Source organism: Choloepus didactylus, chromosome 14 (assembly GCF_015220235.1).
Source record: "Choloepus didactylus isolate mChoDid1 chromosome 14, mChoDid1.pri, whole genome shotgun sequence".
NCBI lineage: Eukaryota > Metazoa > Chordata > Mammalia > Pilosa > Megalonychidae > Choloepus > Choloepus didactylus.
In genome coordinates this window covers 9,057,715-9,084,413 of record NC_051320.1, presented here as the reverse complement: position 1 = coordinate 9,084,413, position 26,699 = coordinate 9,057,715, and the positions used below count along the sequence as shown (strand labels likewise).

The 26,699-nt window shown below is 40.2% G+C and overlaps 1 protein-coding gene and 1 long non-coding RNA gene across 4 annotated transcripts in view; one reads left to right on the top strand and one right to left on the bottom strand.

Annotated features, from left to right (window-relative positions):
- ST18 (ST18 C2H2C-type zinc finger transcription factor) overlaps positions 1-26,699 on the top strand; it is a 105,818-nt gene that overhangs the window by 32,232 nt on the left and 46,887 nt on the right. For 2 of the 3 annotated variants that reach the window (XM_037802790.1, XM_037802789.1), the window contains exons 5-11: positions 5,640-5,839; positions 13,153-13,947; positions 16,664-16,798; positions 17,789-17,879; positions 18,706-18,810; positions 20,852-21,045; positions 23,276-23,487. In XM_037802790.1, coding sequence (XP_037658718.1) covers positions 5,640-5,839; positions 13,153-13,947; positions 16,664-16,798; positions 17,789-17,879; positions 18,706-18,810; positions 20,852-21,045; positions 23,276-23,487 — 1,732 coding nt within the window. The remainder of the gene's footprint in view (positions 1-5,639; positions 5,840-13,152; positions 13,948-16,663; positions 16,799-17,788; positions 17,880-18,705; positions 18,811-20,851; positions 21,046-23,275; positions 23,488-26,699) is intronic. The other variant, XM_037802791.1, reaches the window with a different exon arrangement.
- Positions 3,590-24,700, bottom strand: LOC119509008. Its single transcript, XR_005211612.1, has 3 exons — positions 24,572-24,700; positions 7,767-7,898; positions 3,590-4,052 (listed from the first exon to the last, which is right to left on the bottom strand). It is a non-coding gene; the product is annotated as an uncharacterized LOC119509008 (long non-coding RNA).

The following is a 26,699-nucleotide window of genomic DNA, read 5'->3' as shown; positions in this document are numbered from 1 at the left end:
TTTGTTCATGTTTTCTTTTAGCTCTATGAGTATATTTAGGACTATTTCTTAAAAAGCTTTTGTCTGATATGTCCCAGGTTCAGTCTTTTTCATTGACAGTTTCTAATACTTTACTCTTCTCCCTTGCCGTCACTTTCTGTTTCTTTGTATGTTTTGTAACCCTTTGCTGAAACATGGGCATTTTGACATTTAAATGTGCTACCACTGGAATTTTACATTCTGAGGCATCTGTTCCTTGAACTTGTGTCCAGCTTGTGTTAAGACAGAGCTTTCCTCTATGCCAGGAGCTAATGAAAAAGGAGAGAGAGGTAGAGGTAGAGGTAGAGGGGAAGGAAGGAAGGAAGGAAGGAAAAAAGAAAACACTTTTCCTAGCTTTTGTAGACTGGCCTGTGTAAGTGCTCTTCCCCAGGGCTTATCCATACAATGAGTTTAGAGAATAGCTCCGGGCACATATTGTTTGTCTGTCATTTTGTTATTGATTACTAAGAGTTCTTTATGTATTGTGGATACAACTTCTTTTTCAATACTTGTATTGCAAATACCTTCTGCCACTCTGTGGCTTGCTTTTTTCACTACCTAAATAGTTCCTGTTCAAAACTGCTTTTGAATAGTATATTATACATGCAGAGGAGTGTACATATCGCAAGAGTAGAACTCAATGAATTTTTACAACCTAAACACACTTGTGTATATTGGTCAAGAAACAGAATATTGATAGAAAGCTCCCCTTACTGGTGTCTTTGATGAATTAATGTTTTTAATTTTAGTGTGCTCCAAGTTATCAGTCTTTCTCTTTACAATTAGTGTTTTTCTTGAAGTGTTTAAGAAATTTTTGCCTATGCTAAGATCATAAAGATGTTGTCTTATATTTTCTACTAGAGCTTTTTTTTTAAGCACATGTCTAAATCCATCATCTTTCTGGAATTGTTTGTTCTATATATTATGAGCTACAGGCAAAGACACATTATGTATCTATAAAATGACCATACATATGTGCGCCTATTTCTGGACCATCTATTCTGCTCCATTGGTCTATTTGATTATGCTTATGCGAATAACACACTGTCTCAGTGCTATTGTTTTATGATAAGCTTTGACACCCAAAACTTCCAACTTTGTTCTTCCCCAAAACTGTCTTTGCTATGCATCCTTTTCATTTCCACAGAAATTTTAGAATTAACATGTTAATTTCTAGAAATGAAAAAAATCTTTGGGGTTTTGATAGGGATTGCTTTGAATCATAGATCAATTTAGAGAGAATAGAAATTTTGCAGTACTGAGTCTTTTATGCTGTGAATATTTCTCTCTCCATTTATTTAGGTTTTCTTTAACATTCTCAATTAGGCTTTCCAGAAGTTTTGCACACCTTTTGTTACTTTTATTCCTAGGAATTTATCATTTCTGTGCTCTTGTAGTTTCATTTTATAAAATTTCTTTTTCTAATTGCTTTTTCCTAGTTTATAAATGCACAATTAATTTTTGAATAGTGATCTCATTAAATCTGCTTCTTTATTTAAAAATTTTATTTGTAGATTCATTTGAATTTTCCTCATACACAATCATGTCTCTGTGAATAATAATAGTTGAATTTCTTCTTTTCCAATTATCATACCTTTGTTTATTTCTGCCAATTTACTTAGTTAAAAATGTTTTTGGCCCCTTTCATTGAGTCTATAGCATTCTGCCTAAATAGAGGAAATCAGTGGAAATAACTGCTCTGAAATTTCCTTGAAAATACTGAGGCATGAAAATGTTGAGGCATGTAAATGGTTTCCTTGGGCTCAGCAGTTCAAAACCTCCATTTATTTTTCTGTTTTATTCTCTTGGGGATGTGTAGTCAGAATGTATGTATTGCTGAAACTGTGTTTTAAAAATCTTACATATTTCTGGTAACTTTCATTGAAAATTTATTAAGGTAGAAGATAAGCTGAAATACCGGTTCTGTGCTTATTGGACAGGTGCTTGGAATTTACCATTTCGTAATTTCTTTGTAGTATTCTCTGAAAACTGATGGGTCAATGCTTATGACTTCTAAATCATTTTTAATGCAAGATTCAATTGTATGTTGTCATCAGAGAAAATACCATGTCAACTTAGAATTCAATTTTCTTAATTGAAACATTTCTTAAAAATGTAAGCAGAAAGTTTCTCTGATGTAAAACTATAGATCTTTTCAAGATATTTTAATAACATCAAAACCACAAATATGAAATATGGTCTTGAGAGATATTTGGTGCACTGATAAAGTTCCCGGGAGGGCTCTGGATGTTTAAAGCAACAGTTTGATTGAATAGAACAATAAATGCAGGGCTGAGTGTGTTTTTTCTCTTTCTTTCTCATCTACTAGAAAAATATAGATAATAGAGCTCATTTTTTTCCTTAACATTTCAGAGCTCCGCAGATGGGAAAACACAGCCCAGTGGAAATTATTTCTGGCAACCTTGAGAAGATATGTTAGCATTTTGTGGCATTTCTTTTAGTGACATGTAAAGCACGGCTCTCCCTCATCGCAGTGTCACAGTGAAGTGTCACAATAAAGCCAAAATAGTGTGCCCTCAGGGAAAACTAGGGGAAGGGACCATTTTCCACACCAAACAAAGGGTAATATTTATCATAAAGCCTTTCATTTCAGCTCCAAATGCTGCCTGGGCCGTGGCTATTTTGCAATGGAGAAATGCACAGAATGTGAGATTTAGAGCAAGCGTTATGTGTAGATCTAATTTATGTAAATATAAATAATGTGTAAAAATTGAAAGTGTTTGTGGACATGCATGAATAAATCTACATAGCATGTCAGGGAGAGGATGTGTGTGTTACATAGCGGTGACCTCAGTCTAGGGTTGCAGGAGTGCAAAAGCGCAGAGCCCAAGTCACGGAACTCCATCGTTACTGATTTCTGCCACTGCCATTTCTACTGACTGTTTCTGTCAACAGCACACATGTTAGACCCTTTATCCTATCCACAACAGATCAAATTGAAATTATTATCTACATTTTATAGATGAGGGATTCAAGGCTACAATTTGATGCTGAAGTTTACAAGGCTCATATTATTTAAGGTACTTCACATACCCCTATTCACAAATACAATAATGTATTTTGAGCTATACTTGTAGTTTCAATAAATCCTTACATATTCCCTTCATCCAACACTTGCACAATTGTTAGGTGGATCCAAACATGGAACTTTATTTTTATTGCCATTAAGCATCATCTCATTAGGTTCATTCCATTGCTCTGGTCTATGGATATTTTAATTACATTTTCCAACATGTTTTCATGGCTGCAACTCAGTACCATCTTCTGATTTAATGAGTGCCCTGTATACCCCCACCCAAATCACTGCTTTGGGTAAGGCCCAGTGCTCAGCATCTTTTTTCCAGTTAAAGAGTTTGCTGATTATCCAGTTGTCAAATGCTTCTAGAAATTGTCCAGATTCATTTTTCAGGCATTGGGGCCTGGCAGACTTGGATTCAGATATCAGCTTCACCAACTACTAGTTGCATGATTTGGGGAATCATTCTTGTCTTTATTAGTAAATTAGGATAATATTAGTAAGACAAAGTTTGTAAGGATGTTAAAAGTGCTATGACTTCAGTCCCATTCATCACTCAACCATCAAAAAAAGAAATGGCATTTATCTAACTAAGCAGTTCTTTGTTAAACAACTAGCCACCCACCCCCAACCTGTGGTATCATTGATCAATGTTACCTGGTGTTGAAAAAAATCTTCATTTTAATAAAATTTCTTAGCCTCTTTCCCAATATTGGTGATATGATTGTATCACTATGGTTTTTAGACCACTTTCTCTTCCTGCTTTACTATATGAAGGACTTTTGCCAGGTGCCTCTCCCATTTTCGATAAATCATCTTGGTTTGGGATAATGGCTTGATGATTTTACTTGTATATTTTCTGAACATTTTTGGTGGAAATTCACTTGATTTAGGAGACTGACTCATTTAGGGAACTTCTTGAACTCTCTTCACACACAGGAATTTTATTTCTCTTTGATAGGTTTCTTCTACCCCTTCCATTTCACAGATCATTCTCCTGAAAAAGAAAGCAAATGTGAGGTTAGTTCTGATTCTCTATATTCTATGCCATTACATAAGAACTCATATGCTGTAGATCTATGTTTTCCATGAACAATCTTCCGTGTTATGTTTGTTTTTGACAAACCAGCAGGCTCAGCTCATGTGGGCCTTCACATTCTTTATAGTCTCCTTGCAAAGCCATTCTAGTCCACATAGTCATCTTTAGTTAGAGTCTCTGTTTTTCCACCTTCTGTACATGTTCACTTTAAATTTGGGTTCATCAGAGAAATGTTGTGAACTTAGAAATGTTTACTTAGGAGTTTCACTCTTCTCTTTCCCATCAGGATAATTTACAATTGGCAGTTTTTAATAATTGTTTAGAGCTCTCTAACCCTCCTGAATAATTGCCTTCCAGAATCTTATTTCATGAAGAGAGTAACACTATTTTATCCCTGTGAAGTTTTTGAAATCTAGTCTTCTAAAGTCCAGAATACATGTGTGACTATGACCCAATGATTTCCATGAGCAAGCAACCATCTTTGCATTGATTCTAAGAGAACAATTCAAGGTCTTTTGCCTGTTTAAAAATATTACTTAGTATTCAATTATCTTTAGAGATAGAATAAATAATAGTTTGTTATTCCTAGTCTAGGATTCTCTCCTCAGAATCTTTCCAGCTAAAGTTTCTGCATTTTTCTTCTAAAAACGTTTAATAAATCTCCTGCATAGGCTTACTGTTGGCTAAACCCTCTGGTCTTCATAGATCTTGCCAAGAGAATGTTTGTCTTCCTTCAACCCACAGGGCGATCTGCATGAATTCCAAATGGATTATATGTGGGAAATCTATTCAGATTTGATTCCTTAATCAGATTCTGCCAAGGGCCAGCCATAGGAGCATTTCTAAGTACAACCATATGAGAACAGGAGAAAGGATAAAATGTTGCTCATTTTCGTGAAATCCAATCTTACTTTTCCTCCTTTTATTTGTTTGTTCTATGTGCCAAATGGGTGAGAATCAAAAGGCAGACTGCCATGTAACATCTTTTCACTTTTTCCTTTGGTGACTGGTGATCAACTGATTGGGTGTTTATAGCCTACCCGCTCCCTTTATGCCCTGTTTCCTTCAAGTTGAAGCCTGTCCATGCAGCCATCTCAAGTCTGGTGCACACTGGGACAGACATAAGCAGTTTCAGTAGCAAACAACTATTTTTAAAACCTTGTGATTTATCCCATACTGAACACGTTTCTTTTTTAAAATCTGGTGGTATATTTTTCGCATTACTTGTTGCTTAGGATTAGCAAACCAGCATAAATCTTGTTTCAGATCTCCCCGGGTATTTAGTCTAGTGCCAAGCAAAGCACAGATTAACATATGCTTACCCAGGATTAAGGATAATGTTTTAAAAACTCTTTGGATAGGCAGTAAAAGTGTATCCAAACAGTTCAAGGGATTCAACAGATGGACTCTTTTTGTTTGTGCCAACAACTAACCCTAAAAAAATCTTTGTTCCAAGGTCTTTGGGTTATACTTTCTTAAAAGTCAAATGCCAATGAGCAGTTGACACAATTTGATCATGTTTTCAATTTGCCTCCATCACTGCAGTGCTGCATATGATTGCTCCATGGTGAAGAAGAGGAGAGCAGAGGAGCAGGCTTTGGGTGTCCCAGTCAACAAAAGGAAATCCCTGCTCATGAAGCCCCAGCACTACAGCCCACATATGGACTGCAAAGAAGAAAAGGATGACAGGGCCGAGACAGAGGAAGACACCAGCCTCTTGGAAACAAATGAGCTCTCCATTGCAGGTAGAGAGGAAGAGGGGCCCAAGCGTTCCCTATTCCCTGGGATGAAAGACTTCGTCTTAATTTATGCAGAATGCATGGTATGAATGGTTGCACCAGTATCTTCCGATTTGGAAGCAAAATTGAAGTTAATTTATTTCGCTCATCATCCATTTATTGAGGACCTCATTTTTATTGGACACTGTTTAGGGTGTAAAGACAAACAACACAGAGTCCTTGCCCATAGTCCATTTATGAAAGCATGGGATTCTGCTGTGCTTCCTTTTGAAGAAAATAAAAGATGCTAAATGTTAAAGTCGATGGGTATCTTGGTTGACAACGCAATAGCGTGTCTACTTCTTGAAGGAACCCTTCAAAACCAAAGACGTATTTAAGCTTTAAGATTTCTGTTGCAAGATCGTATCCCTTATAATGTGTTGATGAAATGTTTCATTTTTATTTTATCAACATATATAGTGTTAGAATGTTCAACCCAAAATATAAGTAGTAATAATACAACATGGCCCATTGCAGTGAGTCTGTGGTCATATTGTTTCAATAGATATTTTTTAATAAATACTCATAGCAATGGACCATAGAAGGGACTAAAATTGAAGCCAACAGGAACATGATGTGTTATAGAAAATGTGTGAATGTGCTCATTATTTTCAAAATAAATACTTTCTAGGTACACATTTTCATTAATTAATTTATTTTCTCACTCATCAAACACCGTTTGCATGCTAAGTATAATTTAGTAACCATTTTGAAAATTTTAGGGTACATTTCTCCCAAGTTTACAGTCCCTGACTATTCCATTGTCTCTAGCACTAAGAATATCTCTGAACACTTTGTGAGAGAAGCTAAAATCAAGAGATGTGCAAAATCTCTCCAAACTTTATGAATAAAACAAAGAAATAATATCTAAAGCTTGACTTATTAGATAATGAAATTTGCTGTAGATGTGTTCTGTTAAATTTACAGAATATGTTTTATGAATATGATTTTTTTATGGAATCAAAAAATATGAAATAAGTAGTTGCTTGAAAAGATGTGTAGATTATATGAACAAAAGGTAACTAGATTATTAGACCATTAACATTTAGTGTATATGGAATGATAATAATAACAATATGTATTAACTAGAATGATGTAGAAGCATATTGACTGAGCACAAATCTCAGATCACAATCATCATAAATCCAATAATCTCAGCTCACACGTAGTTTGAGGTTCTGTAGTTAAAACAAAGTTGAACTCTGATTTGACAGTGTTTAAGTACATTTTTTAGGTTTTCTGCATTTAGCATATCACTTTGAGGCTTATAGCTCATCTGTAAATTATAGTCATCTTGGCTTTTTTGTTTGTTTGCTGGTCAGTTTTATACATTGATTTATGTCACTTGCAGGTGGATTCCAGTATCCTAGGGAGGTCCTTGAATCAGTGTGATTGGACTTGAGGTGTGATCCATCTGGCTGATTTTAATTAGCCAAATCTTTGCACAAACAGGCATACCTGTGCATCAATACATCCCTGTAAGCACCATGAGGAGTTACAGGGCTGTATCGGGTTCACTGGTCCCCAAGCATCTATCGTAGTGGTGGATCTTTTTAGATGTTTCATTTTTACCAAGTGAATAGATTCAGTTATAACCACTGATGGACATCTGTCTGTAGATTCACAAATATGAACTCTTTTTATATTTAATACTGCTGCTGCTGCTAATAATGAATATGCTGAAATTACACAGCAGTAGTCATTATTTTTGAGTTCTTAATATTTGCCAGGCACATAAATTAGTATCATTTAATCCACTCAACAATGTCATGAAGTATGTATGATTATGATCACAGTTTTGCAGATGAGATAGTTGTGGACCAAGGAGATTTAGCTGCAGGTTCTGGAAGGACAATGACTATGAAACAATTGGAAGGACAAGCAAAATAATTACTTCCCAGATAAGCTATGCTCCAACTTTCTCCATGCTCCAACCACCTTCAGAAAGCAGACTGGGCAAAGTTTCTACAATGTCCGATCACAATGTCACAGTTCCAGAAATAGCAGGTCACAGATGCTCCCGTACCTGGTTGAAAGGAGCAAAGATTGTAAGTTGCCCTTCAGACCCCTGAGTGAGCCCCCCACCCCCAGCCTGTGGAAAGAATGGGATCAGACATAAAACCCAAACACTATGTAAGGAATTTGCATCTATCCTCTCTTATCACCTGGGTACTCCAAGTCTTTAACTGGCCAAGTGTGTGCCCAATTGTATCTATAGCTGGGCAGCTCACAGCACGGGAGAGGGTATAGTCGTCATGAGCTTGAATCCTGGAAAGTTTTTATTCTATTCCTTGGTACAAACAACACCCCTTACCCTCTACCAGCTGTCTTTCAAAGAAGAACAAAGCCAGTGTATGGAATTCCTAGCAGCATATGCTGGGATTTGCTCATGATTTGGGGAAATCCGTCACTGTGATAGAGGCTCTAAAGGCTGGGTTGATACTCCTAACACATATTTATCTTTTGGCAAATATTAAAGAAGGGATAAGCCACTCCAGATTCAGAACTTTGAAAGAGGAATTCATTTTTCCAGGGCTTTTCGCCTCAGAAAAATTTACATATTCAAGAGGACTGGAAAGCTCTTTTATCTATGAAAGTAACTTAGATATTTACAGAAACAGAACAAAAAACCAGTTATACTAAAGGAGTCCAACTTAAACTCAAAATGTGTTATTTCCAGAGGATGTTTTACTTAAGCTATTTTGATGCAGAACAGTTGATATTAGGAAGACTCCATTAGTATGTACCCTATAGGATTACCAGACTTTTCAGCATAGAGACCTTGGATTAAAGCAAATCAACAAATGTGAAGTTTTACTTATCAGGCAAAGCATTTTTCTTTTTTTACTCATGTGTAAGGAAAACATCCTTCCCTGCTCCAGCCTTGCACACCACTCCCCCCACCCCCACTTTGAAATGCACTCAGGAAAAGGGGAAGGGCTGTACCAGGTAAATGTCTAACCATCTGACTGTAACTAGCTAATTGTCCCCCCCAGAGTTGACTCCAGGAATTTTTTGACATACTGTGGTGATGTTTTGTAGGTTGTGATCTGATTATTAGTCTTTTTGTGGTGTTGCTCTCATATATTTGTTTTAACATCTTCAATGTATAATGTAAGGATCATTGTTCATTGACACACAGCTGCCAGTTGTATTCTAGTATTTCATATTCATCACCCCTTTGAAAATCTCCAAACTTGGGGATTTGAGAGCCCATTAGTATTCTTAATATGTTTTCCTAAGGGTGACTGTATTTTGTTGTCTCATACTTCAGGTTAATCATCAGCCATGACATTTTACAATACTAGGCTTTAAGACCTGGGGGTGGCATAAGACAGAGAGTGCAGGGTTTGGGAACCTCCAGATCTGGTTCTGGACCCCAGCTCCACCCTGGAGGGCTGTGAGATCTTGAGCAAATTCTCGGCAACTTAGACCCCGGGTTCTAGTCTGTAAAATGGAGTAAAGTGGACCTTTCTTGCAGTTTTCATGACGATGAAATGAAATAAAGACCCGAATACCATGCCAGGAGCAAAACATTTGGCAAATGCTTATTTTCCCAGGCAGGTTCGCTGAGTCACGCAGCGCACACACCTCCTTTTAAAGACACGGACCCTAGACCAGCGGAGACCACCCCCCCCCAAGGCAGGCAGTGTGGAGCGGGCGGGGACCCCAATCTCCGCACTTCAACCCCCCAGAGGTTTTCCCACCCCGTTGTGCTGCCCCTCCATGAGAGCTGGGGTGACATCTGATTTGGGGGCGCAGTTGCCAAGTGCCACACTATGCGGGAATGGGTGGCGACAAGGTTGGGCCTCCCTTGTGACTCAGTTGTTCCAAGCAGCCCGAATGAAAACCAGGCCCCGCTGCATCTCTGGCCCATCAACGTCCTCCACAAAAGCATCTGGGCTGGGAGGTAGAGAAGTATCCTTTCCTGAACACCCCGTTTGTTGTCTTTCTGTGGACAGCCCGCTGTCAGGGCCGTGTCCTTATCCTTATGTGCAGAGGAAAAAAAAACAGGCTCCAAAGCGTCAGTAGCCAGTCTCAGCTCGCAGCAGCAGGACCAGAATTCAAACCCAGGTCCCCCGGAGCTAAAGGCAGGGCTCTGTTCATCACTTCAGCCGCAGAGGCGCAACATGTATCACCCCGCCACCGAGGAAGATGCAAACCTGCCTGCAGAAAGAAACAGACGCAAAAAACCAAAACCAAACCAAAGCAAAAAACAAAAACGAAATCCCCACCTCGGAGCCCATTACAAAGCTAGGAGAAACTCGCCCCTTGGGACAGCTCGGTCAGGTTCAAATACAAACAGGGCTCTTTTTTTTTCTCATGGTGGCAGTGAAAGCCCGGGAGGGGGTGGCGCCACGGAAAGTTGGGACAGGTTTGCAAGGCCTCCCTGGAAACCAGCAATCACATTGCACGTCGCGCGGAGGCACCTCTAGCGGCGGGACTCCTCGTTTTTCTCTGAAGAATAATTAATAAATATTTTCTTTTAACATATAACAAACAGTTGAACCAAACAATTATGTAAACTGGAAATGACCCAAAATGCTGGCAGTTTGGCAGCGGCGCGGGGAGACGCACTGAGGAGCGCACGTGCGTCCGAGCCCCTCCTCCCTCTCTGGTGATCTGCACTTAATAGGAATATTTTAAACTATGTAGCTAAGCAACAGAGGTAATTGTTGCTTTCTAGAGCTTTTGTTAGCACTCTAACACAGCCCAAATATGCATAATTAGGTATAATGTCTATAAATCATTATTATACGCATGTGGGTAGTTAAGTGGAGTGAGAGAATAGTTCAATGAATTGAGCATATTCACTGAAAATGCTTTTTATTTGTTTTCGGTAGTTCGGAATACTTTAAAATGATCATAACCCTTTACGCTCTTTCTTAATAGCCAACCGTGATATTGAGAAAAACTTCATTTGCATTTTAGACTATGTTTAATTTATTATTTAAACCTGGAGTTCCTCTGATATGAATTCAGGAGAGGATAGACCATCTTATCAAATATTGTGTGCTTGTTTATCCAGGCTCTCTTCTAGGAAGTAAAATGTTAAATTTTTCAGTTTACGTTGAATAGATCCCAACAAAAGGCTGCACCCTATAATCAGCATTATTTAAAGGGGCTAGTGTTGTGACTAAATTCTTCCCTTCATCCAAAAATGCTTTTAGTTACTATGGCAATATTTACTTGATCCTGGCAGTCCAGTGTTGATTTAGGGAGATAATTACCAGAAAGGAAGATGATGGAGATGTATTTTGGAGTGTCCTTGTCAGAGACAATGTTTATAAAAAATTAAATGAGACAAAAAAAAAAAAAGCACATTGTCTTCCAGTAGAGACACCCCTTCCTCCAGCCCTTGCAGCAGATTTCTGAGCAGCTCTGGCTTTTCTTCTACCCAGAGATGTTTATTAACACAGAATGCACTTCACTTGGTGTCTTTAACAGTCTTTTAAGGGGGCTTATTATTTATGTTTCCCACCCCCACTCTTGCCACACTGCCTTTTGAGACACAGGGATGGTCCTTATTATTATCATTATATAGTTTATTGTCCTAGTGAATGTCAGAAGGAAAATGGCTGGGCTGCTGGGGCATTTCACATGTCGAGCTCCCAGATCACTCTGGGTGCCTGGGCCACGTGCAGGGTCACCTAGGCACTGGTCTCTCCGCTGTCACACACGCCCGGTTGGTGTCTTTGCATTGGGATAGGCTGGTCACGCATGTGATTTATCACCCAAGTAGAGCATTCCCAGCAGTCGTGGGAATGACAGAGGGACCCCAGGACAGATTGGCACCTTCTCCAGGCCACAGAGATTCCTTGATGGTCAAAACTCCAGTTGACCCTGTTCTGAATTCATCTAGTTAGTGTTCAATGTCCTGCAACCATCTCCAGGTCACGCATTCATTTTACACAAATGATGCAAAAAGCACACCAGGTAATTCATTGCTATCTGATATTTTATTCGATCATGCTAATTTTCCCATTTACTTATGCTTCCCTCAGCCTGGAATTTCAGTGTGACAATTACCAAAGTGAATAGGAAGTCTTGAAAGCTTCAGCATCCTTATAGTTATCATCTCGATGTTGATTTATTTTGTATTTTAGCTAACATTCCATGACATCTGAAAGTACGTTTTTGAGAGACTGGAGGGTAAAGAATATAAATCAAATAAGCTTCAAAAACACATTGCCATGCTAACAGAAATCTGATGAATATTTTCTTTCTTATATATAGTATTATGTGCATTTGATGTCCTTCTGGTTGGCTAAGATTGGGGAATCTGAGAGGTACAGCAAAAAGAATATCACATTTACCACTGTATGATTAAGTGTCTACTTCTGGTCTTGATCAGTACCCTAGAAACTTTTAGCTCATAATATTTGCTGGAAATTCTAATAGCTCACTTTTTAAATGGCAATTCTCAAAATATTGAAGTTTTGTTTTTTTTAAGAGAATATATTTTTCTCCTCAATGTTTATAAAATTGATAGAGACCATATATTATGTTATGTGTATGTGTGTATATGTGTATGTGTGTGTGTACAACTGGTGTCAGTTTTTAAAATTAGTGCGCTTGTAAGTTCATAGGAAAGTCATGCAGAAAGTACAGAGCTCCCATATACCCTCTCACGCACAGTTTTCCCTATTAATAACATTTTGCATTGATGTGGAAACTTTGTTACAGTTGATGAACCAATATTATTTTAATGAAACTTTGAACACTATTCCATAGTATACATTAAGGTTCACTCTGTCTTACAGAGTTCTGTTTGTTTATTAATTTTTTCTGGTAACATATAATCAACATAAATTTTCCCATTTTAGCCACTCTCAAATATACAATTCAGTGGTCTTAATTATATTCACAATGTGGTGCTACCATCCATTACCAAAATGTTCCATCCCCCCAGACAGAAACTGTGCACCAATTAGTGTTAGCACCCCATCCCCTACCTAACCGCAAGTGTCTGGTAACCTGTGTTCTATTTCTGACTCTATACATTTGAATATTCTAATTATTTCACATAAGTGAGATCATGCAATATTTGTCCTTTTGTGTCTGGTTTATTTCACTCAACCTGATGTCTTCAAAGTTCATCCATGTTGTAGCATGCATCAGAATTTCACTCCTTTTTACGGTTGAATAACGTCTGCATACACACACACACACACACACACGCACACACACACACACACACACATATATATATATGCTGGTGCCATTTTCTTAACATATTTTTGTTCTTGTTTTTAAAAGTTGGTTTGCTTTTTTCATAGAAGAAATCATGATAAAACCTATGGATGAGACCCTGTGTTCAGCTGCACAAGAAATCTCCAACAGAAAAGAAGACAGATACGCTAGTTACCAAGAGCTTGTGGTCAAATCTTTAATGCACTTGGGGAAATTTGAAAAAGATGTGTCCATTCAGACCCTCAGTGACAACTTAAACGACAGCGGCATCCAGTCTTTGAAAGCAGAGAGTGACGAGGCAGACGAATGCTTTATGATTCATTCTGACGACGGCAAAGACAAAGTCCGCGACGGCGGGCTGCAGTACTGCTCCTCAGATGACAGTGACAGCAGCTCTGGAAGTGCAGAGAACAGCTGGGACAGTGGCTCCAACTTCTCAGAAGAAACCAAACCGCATCGAGTCCCAAAGTATATTTTAGTGGATAATAAAAAAGACTTGTTGGAAGTTCCAGAAATAAAAACTGAAGGTGAAAAATGTATCTCTTGCGAGAACAAGTGTGACTCTCGGACAGACAGGAGAGACTCACGGAGTGTCCCCATGGAAACCCTGGGGGGCCGAGGCCAGCCTTCGTTCCCCGAGAACGAGGACAAGGACAACGAGGGCCTGTCAGCCATGACCGAGGAGGAGGCCGTTGACCTGGAGAAAGCGAAAGGGAACTTGAATTTGCTGGAACAGGCGATCGCTCTGCAGGCTGAGCGAGGCCGCGCTTTCCATAACACCTACAAAGAACTGGACAGGTTTCTGCTGGAGCACCTGGCAGGAGAGAGGAGGCAAGCCAAAATGACTGACATGGGTGGAAGACAAATCTTTAACAGCAAACGTAAGACACGTTTACATTTATTTTAGAATAAAATTGCTTTCAGGTTTGCAAAAGAAAATTAGTTGGATTTGATTATTTCTTGCAGATAGCTTTTAAGTGAACACTCATCACAACCAAAAGCAATGTTCTCCAAAATACCGCTCTAACTTCCCGTGCTCCCTGTTCATGTGGCTCTGCTCTTAAAGAGAGAATGCTAGAATTAAAAAAAAAAAAAAAAAAAAAAATTCTTACCCAAGCCTTCAGATAAGTCGGGTAATTCTAAAATCGCTTTGGTTATATCAATAATGAGACTTTAGGTGATAACATAAGTAAAGTCACTATCACATAATTTATTGTCCAGTCTAGGACACTCTTGAGTGAAAGGGAATGGTATTAATAATTTCTTGGGCATAACAGGTATGAATGGGGACTCTCCCAGCACAATAGGATATGAGGTCTTCAGAATATAAGCTCACCCTCCTTACGCAGCATTGTGCCCAGACAAATAAAGAAGAAGAGCCAGGCATGAGAGTTACACAGACCCCAAGCTCTGGCTCCTTATCGTGCAAACAGGTTCTGCCCTATAAAGCATTTCATCAGCATCTTTGTTTGCTCCAGCCGAGAAGAGACTTGCAGACAAAGGTGTGTGATGGACTGTCAGTGGGCCACACCTGGTCAGGTGCCAGCCCTGCCTTATCTCCAACACCCTCTCTGGTTTCCTGTAGACAGTGTGTTGAGGGGGAGTAGATGCTGGAAACCAACCATTTCAATGCAGTTTAGAAATGTGGTCCAAGAGAGGAAGGGCCTCAAAACCTCCTGTCGCCCTTCTCCTTTCTGCCCAATTCACATCCCTGCGAATTTCACTGGAATCAAATTTCAGGAGGTTTGCCTAGGGGTCTACCAATATTACATGCCCAAACTGATTTGAAAATTGGCCGTATTTTTGGATTAAATAAAATAGATATCCGGAAAATCACAGAACATACCAAAACTCATAACAGGCTTCTTTGACTCTTACAAAATGCAAACTGTAGAGCCCCCACCTTAAATAGCAGTAAAATTTTGTCACTTGTTAGAGATAAATGACTCTCCCCTCCCTGTGTCCTTGCATTTTCACTGTTGATTTCTCACTCCCTTTGCTATTTTCTCCTTCTGATCCTCCTCCAGTCTGGCCGTGCTTCCTATAACTTGCAGGATCCTTGGCTCCTCCCCCTTCTGCTGAAACCAGGCCCCCATATAATTGTATTACATGCAACCCTCTGTGCCCCATCTGCCGAGCCCCATCTAGAACCCGACCACTGGAGCGCACGGGGTCCCAGAGGCGCGCGCGCGCATAGCAGTATCCCGCCCTGGCGACGCCTGTCGCGTGGCGCAACCCTGCTCTTCGCACTCTCCCCGGTACATATGGGCCCCCCGAATCCCTGCGCGCGGCACTACCCCCGCCACCCATCCCCCAACACCAAATTTCACCTCTGGCAGCTTTTTAGGTAGCGGAATCAGACACATTATTTTCGCGCTCAGCACCACGTGTGCGCGTCACTCCTGGTCCCTAATGCCCTGAGAATCCCGCAGCCCCCCAGGCTGCTGCTGGGTCCCCTCTCCACAGCTTCCCGCCAGCTCCTGCTTGGCTCCACCCTCTGCCCATTCACAGCTTGTGGAGGTCATTTCGCATCTGACAATGCACGTCTGCTTTAAAGTTTAGCTACCTTCCCAATCACAGATAGGGACATTCCTAAATGAGGCCTCGTCAGTGCCGGCTGTCACCGCATCAGTATCCGTGTCAGGCCTCACCACTCTTATATATTTATATTACCTTTTATCTCACCCTGGACAATGCGGTACCAGAAAATGAAGCCCTGGGCTGTCTTCAGGCACCCGGGTGCAAGCTCCCCTCCCACTGCAGCCCCGCCAAGTTGGGCTGGGGGTCCTCTGTCCCCGCCTGGCTGTTTTTGGCTGCTCCGAATGCAGCCCCTACTCTTTGTATCCCCATTTTCTGTAAGTCTCCCTCACGACAGCTGCCTTCCAGGCCCCCTTCCGACTGCCTCCTTGTCATTTTCTACTCTCTGTGTCAGGCTATCAGCTTCTGTCCTGTCACGCCATGTGGACCCCACACGGCAATCCCTGAGTTCCAGAACCTTCCGGCCCTGCCCTACTTCCCGTTGGGTAGAAGTGAGCGTGAGGGACTGGCGCAGGCAGCGTTCCCGACCCTCCCCGGCCGTCACTCTTTCCCCAAGGGCAGGTTTGGTGTGTGACGGGCAGCGGGACACGAAAGGCCAGGGCCGGAGACCTCGCCGTACCAGGGCACAGGGGCCTCCCGGGTAGGCTGGACGGGTTCCTTGACTTTCTCATTTTCAGTCTGGCTTTTTCTAGGCTCTTTTAATTGGAGATGGCTTTGGCTTAAATAAATTCCTTCTTCTGTCTTCACTTTTGTTATTTCCTTTCGGAGACTGTTCCTCCTCCCGGATGGGCTGCCTCTCCTGAGATGTGACATGACAACTCAAAACCCTCCCTGCGTTCTGGCGCTCCCTTGCCGTGTGTCAGCCTTTGCTTAGGACACCAAGAACCGCTGGAAACATTTTTTTATGTTTCCACAGGTCTTGGCTGAGGGTTTTATTCAAGGCAAGGTGAGACGAATGTTCACGATGATAAAACAGAAGTGTCACCCCTGCAAGGCCACTGCGCTGAATGCAAAGGGAGAGAATAACCAGATGCTTGTTTCAATTGAATGTCTCTGCAGATTCGCCGCGACCCGAGAAGAGGGAGACCAAGTGCCCCATCCCGGGCTGCGACGGCACGGGGCACGTGACGGGGCTGTATCCCCACCACCGCAGCCTGTCGGGGTGCCCCCACAAAGTGCGCATCCCGCTGGAGAGTGAGTACTGGTGACCCCGAAGAGGGGCAGGCCTGGATGGGGGGGAAGGTAAAGTGCTCTCTCCCCATGTCTAGCTGTGTTCCAGCTCAGCCCTTTCTGGGCTGGGGGGCGAGGCCCCCGTAACCCAGGAGCGATCTCGGTTCAGAGCACCCTGGAACACGTGGCGGGCATCTCAGGACTGTCACGGAGGTCACCACCTCCCGCCACCCGCGTCCCCCTCACCCCGTGGGAAGGCGAGCTGTGTGACGTCATGGTGCACACCGGCAGCGCTAGAGCCCTGACCCAGAGCTGACTTTGGCCAGTCTTCCCTGCCCCCCACGCCCCCAGCTCTAAGCTAGGAAACCAGAGGGAGAAGGGAAGGGCCAGGTGTGGATGATTTCTGAACTTACTCAGAGACACGCATCGGTAGTTGTGCAAACTGCAGAGATGAGAACGCGCCAACATCACCCTTCTCAAAAGCAAGCCTTTGCAAACCACTAACTCTAACCAGCTCAGTGCTGTGCTGCTGGGTTTGAGTTCCTCAAATGGCCTGCTGTCTCACTCCACTCTACTCTTTGGCCAATAACCGAATAGGGCAGGCAGGACAAAGAATGAGCGTTGTGTCACTTAGCAAATAAAGAACACTGTATTCAGAACTTCACACTGGGCGGAGAAGAAAGAGGGATTTGACAAACACTGTTCTCCACCTCCTCTTGCAAGGAAAAGCACACAAATGCAAAAGAAGGCTCTGTGGGCATTGCAGTTTAAATCAAATGCAAGAAGGATAGTCTCTTTCAAGTTCAGTGTTAATCCTAACATGAAGTTTTGGGGAATTTAAATTTTGCAGTCCTTAAAGTGCTTGTCTGTTTCAGTCTGAATAGATATGGGGGGGAGGATGGTGGAGTATGTTAACTGAAGTCATCTGAATGAAAAATCGAGAAATCATTGCGTTGGTGTGTTATGCGTTCGCGGTACCTGATCCTTTTCTTTTGTGTGCTGTTTTGTGCTCAGTTCTTGCCATGCATGAAAATGTGCTGAAATGCCCCACGCCGGGCTGTACAGGCAGAGGGCACGTCAACAGCAACCGCAACACGCACAGAAGGTAACTCCGCCAAGAGGCAGGTCACTCTGCATTAAAGGAAAAGCGCGAGAGAAACTTCCCTCCACTGAACTGATAAACTAGCAAGGTGTTCTCAAAACAGCTGCATCACTGTCAGATGTCACCCCTTGAAACAGATAAGAACTGTCTCAGTGTGTGCAGAGTAAAAAACAAAGAAAACTACCTCATGCTTTTCTTGTTAGCAGCAAGTTAAACTCCCCCCAAAATGTTATATTTGAAGTTTCTTGTGTTGTATTATTCATTTCGTTATCATATTCATCAGTACAAAGAAAATGTTCTCTTGCTCTGAGACCTCACAGTAGATACTTCGCTCTTGAAAGTTGCTTATGGGTTATCTTTTCCCATCCAGTAGGCATTAAAAAGATACAAAAAGGGCTTTCAGTATGTGGTGGTTTTGACTATGAACCAGGCTAAGGATAGAGATAAATTCACTGAGATTGCAACTAAAATTTTACCAAATATCATAAGATAAGCCATGGCATAATCATGCTAATTTCTGTAGTTACAGGTTGCAATTCTACTCAAAATATTAAAAAGTTCAGTGTAATTTAGCCATTTCTCCCTTACATAATATTTTTATTTAAAACTTGGCTTGTTACCTGTCATCTCTGAGATGGGGTTGGGTGAAAAACATTGCTACTATGTTTTGCAAAATCCTTTGTGTTCTTTTAGTATGAGAATGGTGCTAAGTGAACTATTAATATGACTTAACATTTAGTGTGTGCCAGGTAGGCTGAGAGAGACATGCCGGAGAAAATTACATTATCATTTTAACTCAAATCCTCCCACTTTTGTTTTTTTTAAACAGTCTTTCTGGTTGTCCAATTGCTGCAGCTGAAAAATTGGCAATGTCCCAAGATAAAAATCAGCTTGATTCTCCCCAAACCGGGCCGTGTCCTGATCAGGTTCACAGGTATGAACCTCCCATGACGTTCCTGACACTATTCGTGTAATGCTGTCATGCAACAGGGGCTCATCCATCAGCACCAGTCTCTGGGTTTGACCTCACTTCTCAGCCACATATAGAGCCGTGTAGGCAGCCCGTTCAGGAGACTGGTCCATTACCTTATCACTTAGGTTAACATCTAGACCCTCCAGAAGTTGAACTTGAAATTAATCTATATGCAAATGTAGCATAATGTGGGTGAATTGAAAATAAATAAAATATGTAACATATATTAATCACAACTCTGTGTCAGTAAATTCAGCCAATCCCACTGGTCAGGTAAACTCTCAGTTATGATGAGTTAACCTTTCTGCCTCAAGAAATGCCATTATAAGTCATTCATATCCGCCCAATATACAACGGTATATATCCATTCTTCTGTTCCACATATATAGACAGTTCCTTTAAAACAAAAATCCCTTCCATGGATTGATAACCATTAATAAAGTATCTTCTTTTGGTCCTAGTAGTTTTCAGGTTCTTTACAGTTCTAGGAGTTTGGAAGAACTTATACTTCATAATAACAATGCAAATTTATTTGCATAAAAATCAAATATTTAGGAAAAGCAATTTTCGAATCAAGAAAGGTCTTAGTTGTTACTGAGTTGCTGAAATGCAAAATAATTATTAGGAGTTTCAATATTTTCAGGATATGACTTCCCTTAATATTTTACTTCTATATATTTAATTAAAAGAGTCAAATTTGACATTCAGGAAAAACACAGAAAAGCAAAGATCATGAATTACTGTACTAAATAATTAGGAATTAAAAATCTTAAAACAGAGCTCTTGGTTAGTGTTCTTTCTAGTTTCACCCTAAGTAGGTTACTTATCAAACATAAAATAACACAATTTCATTTTGCTTACTTCTTAAAAGTTAAGAATTGCCTTATATTAGAACATTTATGCAAGTTTAGAGGCACAAATCAAGTTTTTCATACAATAATATCAGCTAGTCATTCAATTATTTTCATGTAACAGCTGAAATGTCCCCTCCCCTCCATTCAAAGAACAACATTGAAAATTTGGTGTTCTGATAAGTCAGCCATATATTGATGGAAAACAGGGGAAAATGTATTTTTGAAATTGCTAAACTCTAAAAGGTATAGCTTTTCAAGTTCTCTGACCACAGGACCACAGCAGAATGACATTTGTGTCTCCCTTGACTAGAATTGGTGCCATACAAATATGGTCCCATTGCTTAATCCAAATACAATAATTCTAAAGGAATATTAAGTTCACATTTAGCTGGGATTGAGATAAATATATTGAAAACTATGATCACTGTAATACTGTACTTTTCAGTCATATTGAATTAATGGAAATTTTATAGGTGAAATATTGAAATACTTTTTAAAAGATTACTTATATCAACAGGAAACATACAAACTGAAAGTGGGGAGTCAGTGGGAGGGGTGGTAAAATGTCTAAGAAGAAATTCTCAATTCAGGAACCAAGTTTTTGGCATGTACGCTGTCCCTCTTAAGCATCACGTCAGCTCTACAGAACTGAACAGGGCTCAGCATTAGTTCTTCGGGGCAGAATGCAATTGCACTGCCTCACTAGTTAGCAGTCATGAATAGTCACCGCTAACCCAGCTAACAATCCTAGCCAGCAGAATGTATATGCCTTCTCAGTGCACTAACCAGCACTTACTGCTGCCTGGCACCTTTCTCTAAGGAGCTCAGAGCACTAACAAACATGGATAACGTATTCCTCCTGATGTCCGCATCACATAAAGAAAGGACCCTATGTTCCTATTTTACTGACGGGAGACTGGAGCAGAACAGGTGTGGCATTCCCATGGGCAGGGCAGAGCCTCCTGGTGCTTGGTCCTGGCACAAAGCCTGCTGCTCCATCGTGCCGCAGTGCCAGCTCCTCTCTAAGTGCAGGGGCTCTGTGGGGACCCCCGGCAGGGAGACATACCATCCATGTGCAGTGCTGATACGAATCTGCTCACCAGTTGTTGCATCTCATTTCTTTTGAACTCTTCCCCCTCTCTCTCCAGGACGAGCTTAGTGAAGCAAATTGAATTTAATTTCCGATCACAAGCCATCACCCCTCCCAGAGCCACGATGTCAAAAGAACAAGAGAAGTTTGCAAAAGTACCATTTGATTATGCCAGTTTCGATGCCCAGGTTTTTGGTAAACGCCCCCTCATACAAACAGGGCAAGGAAGAAAAACACCACCATTTCCTGAATGTAAGCCTGGAAGTCTAATACTTATTCTGAAAAAATGCGCCTTGTGAGTGCGTGCTTATGTGTGTGCGTGTGTATGTCTATTCAAATACATAATCTGCTACTCACAGCTGGGAGGAGAGAAAAATATATTACACAAAAATAAGTGTAATTGATTTTACACTGAAGTTGCACTGAATATGGTGAATACTTAATGGAGTAAATTATCCTACAATTATGGTGCCTTTGTTTAATCTAAATACAGTAATTCTAAAAGAATCTATAATGCATTTTTATCTGGGATTGGGATTAATATATTGAGAAATATTTTATAAAAATATAAAGCATAGTATAGTAATATAGTAATTTGTTTCATATTGAATTATGGAAATTCAATAGATAAAATATTGCAATACTATTTAAAAGATTACTTTAAAACATGTTACTGCAAAGGCATTCAGTCTGAAAGTGGAGGAAAAAGGTGAAACGTCTCAGAAAACACAATTCAAGAATCAAGTTTTTACTAGAAAAAAAATGTGTGGCATTGGAGATATTTACCCAAAAATGTAAGAATTAATACAGAGACATTTCAAATGTGTTACTATTCTAGAACACTAACAAAGTCATATAGCAGACCATAACTCAAGGTTGGAGTAGTCATTTTTCTAACACATTTCTTCATGAAGCTTTGAGTCATTGCATATTCTAAAGGAAAGGTGACAATGTGGACATTGTGAAGAAATGTGGGACGTGATTTCTGCACTGTGATAATCTAGTCATAAAGGAAGACTCTAAATAATGCCCCTAAATAATTCCCCCACTTAGTCCCCAGATTTTCTATTGTTATTCCAGGAAATCTCTTTGGTCTCTCACCAAGATATGCAAGCAAGTGCTCTTATGAACACAGAATATTTGCTTCATTATGGGATGCTGATCAACTCTTTCAAAGAGCTTGGAGGCCATATAAAACCCAGTGCTGAAAGAAAAGACTTGAAAGGAGTGCCCACATACGGGAAATACATTACTCTTAGGAAAATATTTCACTTATTCTTACCAAAAATAGGCCCCAGTCAACATAAATAACCACATAACAACTTGTTACATTATGGAGATATAAATTACACACACACACACACACACATACACACAGTGTTTTGTATATCTATCTAGCTACATATATATGTGTATACACACTATGCACACAGATACATACACACATACATATATGTTAATTCAAGGTAACTAGTTAATACAAGCATCCTATGTACTCATGTTATATGAATCATCATTTAAAGAATGTCAAACACTCAGTGACATTTACATATTCTCCTAATTATAGGAATAGTATTTGATAAGGTATTAAATGCTGGCTTATAGAGTAATAATCGGATGTTTGAAATAAACAATATGTAAAACAAAATGGATAGCTAAGTGCTTTTATATTATTTTACATTAAAAATCAGCATTTCTCCCATAAACTTGAGTGAAGTTTACAAACACCTCATGGAGATGAAAAACCTGTTCGATTCCATTTCTCAGTAAAGCCTTGGTACCCATGACAGAATCATAAAACCGAAACTCAGCCTTGATGACTAAATTGCCTTTTGGTTTACCTTGAGAACATGTTCTCCGTGTCTTTTGCTCATTGCTTGCTACCTGGACATGCAAAATGCCAGTTCATTAAAAGACCCACCATCCATTTAGATTCCAACCAATTGAATGAAGAACAACTTCTACTGATTTAAGTACAAAATAAACATGTATATCAAATAAATGAGATGTAACTCCATGTCTAAGAATAGATTGTTACTCTAGGAACAAACATAGAAAGGATGTATTTTTTCTTTACCTGCAATTAACCTGTCCTTACACTTACACAAATTTTAGATGTACATGTCTCAAGCCTCTGGGGGACCTCAGGGATTTCTCTAGTGTGGCTTTTATCTGCAATTTTTTTGTCACGAATGTTGCCAGCAGCCGTGCCCTAACACCTCAGTTGTGGAGATTTTGTCATAAGAAATGTAAGCACAAATACAAAAATAGGCATTCTCTCCCTGCAATCTCAGCATGTGATCTATGCCCCTCTGTTAAAGCCAATCCGAATAACCTTCATGTAACGCCCCAAACGAATAACGGATCGTGTTTTAATTCATTCGGCGCAAATTTTGATGTCCGAAGTAATATCTTAAAAACGAAGCGATTTAATGACTAAAACCGTGTACGCGCAATTGCTAATCAAATCTCTCTTCAACAGCGAAGCATTTTTCAAATCCGGTGAAATTTCCTAATCGGCTGCCGGGTGCAGGCGCCCACACACCGAGCCCGTGCCGAGCCAGCTCGTACAGCTATGGTCAGTGCGGTGAAGACACCCACATAGCAGCAGCTGCTGCTATCCTGAACCTTTCCACTCGCTGCAGGGAGGCTGCCGAGATGCTCTCCAACAAACCGCAGAGTCTGCCTGCCAAGGTAGGCCAGTCCAAGCGCCTGGGGGTGGGCCGGCTACTGAACTGTGAGAATAAACTGCCTTTCATGTTCACAGCCACATCCTCTGCCACCCGGCCCCCCACCCTGTGAAGCACATCCCTCTCCTCATCTTAGATAAAAGTCCGAGGAGCCTGGATGTTCACCAGCTTAGTTGGTTGAACAAAGGGCTGCATATGTTGCTCGATGGCTATTCTTTTTATTTTGAAATAGTTCCAAACTTACAGGATAGTTGCAAAAATAATACACAACCATATGGAGACCTCCAACATACCCCTCTCCAGGTACCTAGATCCACCAATTTTAACATTTTGCCACATTTGCCACATCTTTCTATCTATCTATCCATCCATCAATCCTCTATTTATCTGTCACCTATCAATCCTCCATTTTTCTGTTTGTCTATCATTTACCTATCAATCCTCTAGCTAACCTATCATCTATCAGTCTTTTCTGAACATTTGAGAGTATGCTCCTTGAAAACCTAATATTTCCATACACACTTCCCCCCCAAAAAACAAAGATATTCACTTTTGTAACCACTTTAAGTGCAGATGTCAAGTTCACAAAATTGGACTTTTGGGGAGTAGCAAGTTATAGAGCCTGGGGAAATTTTACAGATTTCAAACATTTTTTGCTATGGGGGAGTTAGGCACACAAGGAAAGAGGATTGCTGTTAAAATAAATTTCAACCATGGAAGTTTTTCACTGTCTGCAAATCAAAGTTGGTAAGAAATGTTTGATTAAAAATTGACTCATGAAAACTTAGTATTGCATTTTAATATTGTATGACATAAGACCGTCTAACTATCTGCATGCTCTCAAAGGACAAAAAACCTGGACAAATTAAAGGAACAAGAGCTGGTTCAGGAGGTATTGAGAACTCAAGGCATCTGAATTCAATATAGAAACTGTAAAGTTTACAAAAACTCTACATTTCTGCAGCCTATGAAATTAATCTTTCAACCTCTTCTTTCCAACAATGAGAAACACACATCCATGTTTATAACTCAATGGAAACAAAAAACAAAGATCCTCCCTGTCTGGCCTTGGAAAGTAATGGGCTTACCATGCAACAAAGTAACAATCAGCCACAAAGGAAGTTGTAAGAGCTGCTCAATGGTTGTCTCCCGCTTTCTGCTGCAGCCAGTAACTCCTGTCTTAAAAATTTACACAAAGGATTTAAGTTAAATTATTTTCCTACATGGATGGCAGAAGCCAGCTGAAGTGAAGTGCCCAGACTTATTTCTTGTTTAAGTGGAAGATTCACCGGGTTCAACTCTAGCCCTGAAACTCAGACCATCAAAGTACATAGCTCCTTTTTTTCTAAGTATGGCTCTGATCCACAGAGCAGTCAGCTGCTCGCCTGCACCCCTGTGCCAGGCCTTCAGGAACGCAGGGTACCACAGAGCTACAGAGCATTTGACAGAAGAATCAGAATTAGCTTCTGGACAAAGCTGAGCCAAGGAAACCCCAGGAAGAGGCGGTGGCCAAAAACCACTCAAAAACAATTTTTAAACAAATGAGACCCTTAAACAAAGAAAAACACATCCTCTAGAAATAAAAAGAAAATATCAAATGATCCAAGGTAATCCAAATCAGAAGTTGTTTATGTAAATGAGTGATTTGGGGAATTTTAAAATGCAACCTTTCTTATTTTTACATTGACTTTAAAAACATGAATATATTTCTCTTTTTAAAAGGGATATTCTAATATGGAGCTATTTGGAGAAATACTGAAATGTCTTCCTCTTTCATGCTTTATCATTTGGTTGCTCGGTCTAGCCTAGGAGAATAAAAATACCAATACTATATTGTAATTACTTAATCACTTTAGTAAATAGTTCTAGAATGAAGGCTTCCTATCTGCACATGGGGACATTTTTTAGTTCCTCAAAATTCTGCCTTAAATTTTTTATTCTCTATGTTGTAAGTAGTTGCTGAAGACGAAGAATGAACCAAATTAAGACCAAAATTTGAGGGTTTTTTTCTTTATCAATGTATGTACACTTTTTAAAATACATTTCTGGTCAGAAAAGTGACTGTTAAATCAATACACTTTAAAAGACCAAATAATCAGTTTCTTACATATATCCTCACTCTCCTTTTCCTCACTCTCCTTTATGCCAGGGTTAGCTCTGGAAGCAAATCCAGCCAAGGAGGAAAGGAACTCCACTGTCTTGTCTCATCAACCAAATGCCAACCCAATTTTAATTGCAGAAACCAAACAATTGATGTGATGATGATGACACAAGAGACATAACATGCACAGATTGATTTTTACAGTGGGCTTGTTATGGAGCATTTATAAAAACCACTTTCACCTGAGAACCATCTCACTCGACAGAGTGGTTGTTAAAATAGGATGAATTTGGTACCCTACAATGTCACTTTGTGCAGAATCCTTTTTCTGGAACATACAAATGCTCACAAACATACACATGGACACATGCAGGCACACACACATACACTCATGCACACGTACATATGCATACACATGCACATGCATGTGAACACTCATGCAATGCATGCACACTGCACACACCTGTGATCATGCACACACAAGCACAGATATGCTCATGCACACACAGGTGCATGCACACACACTCATGCAGTCACATGTACATATGCATACACATGCACATGCATGTGAACACTCATGCACATGCATGCACACTGCACACACCTGTGATCATGCACACACAAGCACAGATATGCTCATGCACACACACTCATGCAGTCACATGTACACATGTGCAAACATGCATGCACACATGCGCATGCACACAGCTGCTTTTGTACACTTTAACGATTTATTGAATCCTGTTATAGTTGGATCATATTTTCTGAATATAGGAGAAAACTATCATAAATTCCTGAAACAAAAAAATATTTACTTTAGAGAAAGTGAGAAAAAGCCAAGGTAATCAATCCTGTAACAGGGCCTTTGATCAATAGTGCCGTCTCTGTTTTTAGCACTGTGTTTCAATCTGTGCCTTTTACTTTACCTATAAACAATCTCCCTCTCCACACTGAGTACCAGCCTGATTCTCCTTCTGCTATGATTTGACTTTTCCTCTATGGCAGGTTGTTATCATCTTTCTTTCTGATAGCCCAAATCCGCAGAGCTCTTGAGTGCCTTATTTAGAAATGAGGGTATAGCGATGTACAGCTTTTTCCCCACTCCTGATTGGTCT